The sequence below is a fragment of the Panulirus ornatus genome, chromosome 23, assembly GCF_036320965.1.
Source record: "Panulirus ornatus isolate Po-2019 chromosome 23, ASM3632096v1, whole genome shotgun sequence".
Taxonomy (NCBI): Eukaryota; Metazoa; Arthropoda; class Malacostraca; order Decapoda; family Palinuridae; genus Panulirus; species Panulirus ornatus.
The window spans coordinates 3,485,672-3,491,700 of record NC_092246.1 but is presented as its reverse complement, the minus strand read 5'-3'; the positions used below and the strand labels follow the sequence as shown (position 1 = coordinate 3,491,700).

The window sequence follows — 6,029 nt, the reverse complement described above, 5'->3', positions numbered from 1 at the left end:
AAACCATTTCAGTACAGCCTGCTCAGTTTTCTCACTCATACTGTACTCTACTACACATCTCTCTTCACTGTTATTTCACAAGTTCTTGGGCATTCCATTTCCAACACATCCACCTTCCAGTTTTCTGAGTTTAGGGCCTAAGATTTGCTCCTACACAACAATGTTGGGACTATTATGCTGTCAAGCATACCCATTTTAGCCCTCAGGATTTGACCTCTCCTACATACTCCTCAGTGTACCAAGGACCTTTGCCCTCACTTCAACCTATGATTCATATCAGCTCCGAAAGTTCTGCTTTCAGGTATGTGAAGCTTATCATTTCCAAGTTCTTCCCATTCAAACTCATGCTCAAGCTAACCTGTCTCACCCCCATGCCAAACCTCATTACCTTACTTTTATTCATCTTTACTTTTTCCTTCTTTATTATACCCATGCAAATTTGGACATCAGTTTTGCTTTTGAGTCCACTACCAGAGCTGTGTCTTTTGCAAACAGCAACTGACACCTCCCAGGTTCCCCTATGTCCAGCATAATGGAGATTGCACCCCATCTGTCAAAGACTTGCATTTACCTCTCTTACCACTCCATCCATGAACTGATTAAATATTCGGGTCACATCACACACCCAACACAGACCCGCCTTCACTTTGAACCTTTTGCCCTCCTCCCTTCTTATTCCCACATGTACCTTACTCTCCTGATAGAAATTCTTCTGTATCTAGTAGCTTTCCTCCCACGTCATTTATCAAAAGCATTTCTGAGTGTGAATAGAATTCGCACTATCAAATGCTTTTTCCATGTTTTTGAAGGCTACATACAAATCAGTATTGTCTATCGAAATGTTTTTCACATAAGTTTTCGTGGCAAACAGCTATTATGCACAGAGTCTACCACCTCTGAAACAACATTGATCGTCCCCATCTTGATGCTCTGTGCATGCTACCATTCTTTTAATCACCTCTCTCTCTCTCAAGCATCTTACTAAGGGTACTCCTCTGTAATTTGAGCAATCACCCTTTTCCTCCACTTTATTTAATGGCAGTACTTGGATTTTGCCAGTCCTCAAGCACCTCACCCTGGGCCGTACATATGCTGAAAATTCTGACAAAGTGATGAAACAACACTGTCACTCCCTTTCTTGAGAAATTTAACTTGCATTCCTATTCCAACAAGCTGCTTTGTTATGCCTCATTTTATGCAAGGTGTTATTCAAATGGAATAGACTTTAATATATATTGATATTTGTGGACTAAAGTAGACTGTATATGCTTAGTATTTATAACAATCCTTCTTAACACTAAAAACTATGAACCCATTTGTAATTTAGGTTTTGTTTATATGAATCTCTTAACTGCCAGTTTGCATGCCTGCTGTGGAGAATTTTTTTTGTGAAATTAAACTGAAGTATGCATTTTGATAGAATATACCCATTTTTTTGCTACTTTTTTATTTTAAATGTCATATAGCTTTTTCCTCAATCTTTTCATATGAAAATTTGGATGTTGCTTCTTACATGCAGTTCTATTTACAGAATGTTCTCAAAAATGCTTCATGAATTAACAACCCAAGGTAACCTTTATTAAGATGTCTGATACCAAAAGAAAAGCAATTGTGGTGGAAAATCAGTATATATTTTAACAAAAGTTTATTCTTAAAAATGTAATTCCTGTTTATATTGATGGCATTTATTTAAGTCTAATTGTTCACCTTGGGATAGGGTTTTGTTTTGCTATGAAAGGTGGCAGAACAGACTAGACTAGAATGTTTCCTAGTCATGTCAAGAAAAAGGGATATCAATTAGATGATGATACCTCAAGTTGTCATTGATTTTTGTTTCATAATTTTTTCTGACAAAGGCTACAGTCGTGGATGGAGGTCCTCATCAAGACCAAGCACTCAATGGAAAGATACCAGAAATGGAGAAGAAATATGACAAAAAGAGAAAGGAAACAGTTGCAAATACATGTTATGAAAGTAAGATGTATGTTGGATGGAAGGAAAAGATATTCAGACTAATCCCGTAGCTTAGTTTAATGAAAAATTGCAAGACCAGCAGTCTTGATACATAAGGTACAAGATGATTTTGAGCTTTACATCAACACAGATAAAGAAAGGAGCACTCTCTAAGGGATTTGAAAAGCCTTGAACACCACCTGAAGGTGTTTAAGATAATTCTATGACCACATATTGTCATCACATGTATGTCGTATACACTTATATTTGTATGTAGGTTTTGTTTACACTTTAATACACTAAACATTTCCCAAGAATGTGCTTCAGTGAACAGAAAGGCTTTAAGTATGCACCTGATCCACTGTGAGTGAATGATAGAAGGATTTACTAAAATCCCAAAAACCTTTGTTAGTATTCCTCACACATTTTTTAGGTATGAAGGACACTACCTGTAGATTTGGTTGTAATATTCACATGTAAATGATGATTAAGTACTAGATGATAGAGAAAAATTTTCAGTAATATGGGTTGAAAAATTACTAGCACTGCATTCCTACATAGACTGAAAGCAGGTAAAATATGATTAGTTTACACCTGAAGGTACTACTTCAATCCAGGATGATATGAAGTTGATTTGGATTGGGGCTAATCTGGATCCAAGAGTTATTCAAAATTATGGTTGTGAATCCAAGTTGGGGGATGCTGATTTAGAAGAGGAGCTACAACTACTCTGTTAATCTGGAATGAGGGTTGCTGATGTAGATCTGTCTCCCATTTTGTATTTGATGTGAAACAGATACTGGTCATTTAACAATTTGCTTATTTGCATTCAAATGCAATTAACTTATCCATTACAGCATTTTATTCAATTAACACATAATTTGATGTGACTCATGACAATATTGGTAATACAGATGAGTCTTTGGAGGCTGATGTCACCTTCATGCCAACTGGGAGAACGCTGCATGCATTGGTCTTCACAGTTAGTCAGAAACACCTTTATTGAATATTTCAAAGACCTTGATCACCACCACGTTCATTCAAGCCCTGTGATACCATGGAATGACCCAACCTTGGCTTTTGTCAATGCTGGAATGAATCAGGTTAGTATTGAGTTATTGCACCAAAGTATGCTGTATTGTTTTTTGATGAAAGGCAAACTTTTTGTTTAAGACTCTTTTACCCTGTGTAAACAAATGATAAACATCATAGTGAAAGGAAGCCCATTAGATTTTTTATTTGTTTTATCGATGCCAAAAAATTGAATTATTCTGATACTGTGTTTTTTGTGTTTTATACTGTATTTCTTTTCAGTTACAATTTTTTTTTCATGTTGAAGGCTGCAATCATAGACAAAAGTCCACATTAGTGCTGGGCCTGAATTGAAACATAGAGAGAATTATGAAAGGGAAAAAGAAAAGACAAATGAAAGTTTACGAGTTTTGGAGGAAGCGAAAAACCTATCTTCTATAAGACACCAGGTCATAGTTATTGGGAAAGGCATGAAAAGGAAGAGAGTTCCAAAGCTTCGATGTGTAGGAAAAGAAGCAGTTATCAAAACGGCCACCCTTGAGTTGCCAGTAACTACAGTAATCATATGATGCTGCAGCTTGCCGAATATTGCATGGTCTAGCTAGTGGAGGGTGGAAACAAGCAGCCAGCTCTCAGAATCAAAAACCAAAGTAATACCTACAGAAGAGGGAAAGTGAACCAACATTATGGTGTAGGGAGGGTCAAGTTTGGAAGTTATCCTGGGAGAGTTGTAAGTTGGACTACTTTTGATTCAACTGTCAAGTAAGGATGTAGAGGTAGAACCATCCCAGATGTGAGGGCAGTACTTAAGACAAGGATGAATCTTTCATTTGTATAAACAGAGCAGCTGTTCATAAGAGAAGTTCCGACATCTAAACAGGACACCCAGTTTCTTAGAGGCAGACTAGCTATTCCTGTAATGTGAGGTTTCCAAGAAAGAAAGGATGTTCATTTAGTCATGAGGTGGAATTGCAGAACCGTCAAAGGAGAGATGAGAGTTGTGAGAAGTTTTCGATATAGAGATGGGTAGAAATTTGGTCATGGAGTCATTAGAGTTAACTAGATTTCGTCTACTCAACTGAGCTATCCTGTCCAATTCTGAGTTTATTGAGGAAGCTGTGTCAAGACGAGTTGTAGATTAACTGACAGAGGAAGGAGCAGAACTGAAGGACATGGATAAAAGCAGTGTTGAGGCGTCAGTGTATGAGCGCATTTGATTATTTGTGGAGTAGAGGAAATCATTGAAAGATAGGAGAAAAGGTTTAAAAGGCCGGACAGAACCTTGAAGGACACTGCTGTTGATGGGGAAAGGGTGGTGGCTGATCCATTAACAACCACAGAGATAGAGCGGCTGGAGAAGAAGCTAGATATGAAGGAGCAAAGTGAGGAAACCAGGAGAGGGAAGCTTAGAAGGGATTCCCCAATGCCACACCTTGTCAAATGCTTTGAATATGTCAAGGGCAACTACACTTGACTTCCCAAAATCCTTCAAGGATGATGACCAGATGTTAGTAAGATAGGAAAGAATATCACCAGTAAATGTTGCTTACAAAAGCCATGCTGGTGATCAGAGAGAAGACTGTGATTTTCAAGGTGTCCTAGGATATGGAGTTTGAGGAGACACTTAAAGACTTTGGAAAAGGTAGAGATATCAAAGCAATAGAATGATAGTTAGAGGGGTCAGAATAGTCACCCTTCTTAGGAATGGGATGTATCAGTGCATGCTTACAAGGAGAAGGAAAAATTTTGGTTTTTAAACAGGAATGGAACAGACGAGCAAGCACAGGTGCAAATTCAGAGGCACACACTTTCAGTACACAGGGATGGATGCCATCAGGACCACAAGCCTTGCTTGTGTCCAGAGAAAGAAGTACTTTTCGTACAGTCTGAGAAGAGATTACAGGGAGGGGCATAGGACTGGATTCGAGCATCAAGGGGTGAAGGAATGTTAGAGTCATCCGAGGTGGAGTTAATGGAGAAACTGGAACCAAAGGAAAGGTAGAGTGACAGTTAGAGATGCCCTTAGCTAAATACCAGAAAGACCTATCAGTGGATAATGAGGAGAGGTTATCACACATCTGAATAAAGAAACAATTTGTCTGATGAATAGCATGCTTGCAGTGATTATGGGCAGTGATAAAAGCTGAATGGGAGCCAGAGGAAGGAGAGTTTTTCAAGCCTGATGTTACTGATCCCTTGCTTGAATGGCCTCAGAACAAGAATGGTTGAATCATGTGTTCTAAGATCATCTCCACTTTGTCTTTATCATAAAGCATTTACTATGGGAGGATTATGAATGTAGCATAAGAGTAATGGTTAGAGTGAATGTTTTGATTTTATTTTGATATGATACTTTATCTGTTCTAAGATTACCTCTGTTTTTTCTATTACAAAGCATTTATTATCAGAGAAAGTGATAGACCAGATACATTTGAAATGTAATTTAGCATGGAAAAAGAAGGTTGTGCCTGAGCATTTGGTGAAAGTTATTACTGTTCTTTATTAAAGGAAATGGTGTTAAGGATGTATGTAGCAATAATAGAGAAATGTATGTTAAGAGTACAAGGAAAATTGTATGCAAGAGAGTTAATTGATAAAGTTGTGGCCGACTGAATGTGGAATAAGTTAGAGCATAAGGGTTTAGGAATGACTGTGGAAAAGTATCTAGCAAAAGGAGAGAAGCTGTATGCAGCTTTTATGGGTCTGGAGAAAGCATATGACATAGTTGAGTGGAATGCTTTATTGGATGTGTTATTGATATATGGGGTAGAGGGACCACTGGTGGATGGTGTGGAAAACCTTCTATAAAGTAGCAAATGCATGCTTAAGACTGGATAGAGAGTTTCGGCATACATGTGGGTATGTGGCAGAGCTGTGTAATGTCACCATGCCTTTTGACATGTATATGGATGGAGTGATAAGAGAGGTGAAAGCAAAACTTGGGAAAAGGGGTGCAGAGATGGAGTGTGGCAGTGTGGTATGGTAGCTAGGGCTGTGCCTGTTTGTAGATGATACTGTATTGTTTGCTTAGAAAGAAGTGGAGT

At 38.1% G+C, this 6,029-nt stretch overlaps 1 protein-coding gene across 1 annotated transcript in view; it reads left to right on the top strand.

The window, feature by feature from the left end:
* Window positions 1-6,029, top strand: part of AlaRS-m (alanine--tRNA ligase, mitochondrial) — a 58,962-nt gene that overhangs the window by 12,276 nt on the left and 40,657 nt on the right. The window contains exon 2 of the mRNA XM_071676411.1: window positions 2,868-3,056. Within this exon, the coding sequence (XP_071532512.1) occupies window positions 2,868-3,056 (189 nt within the window). The remainder of the gene's footprint in view (window positions 1-2,867; window positions 3,057-6,029) is intronic.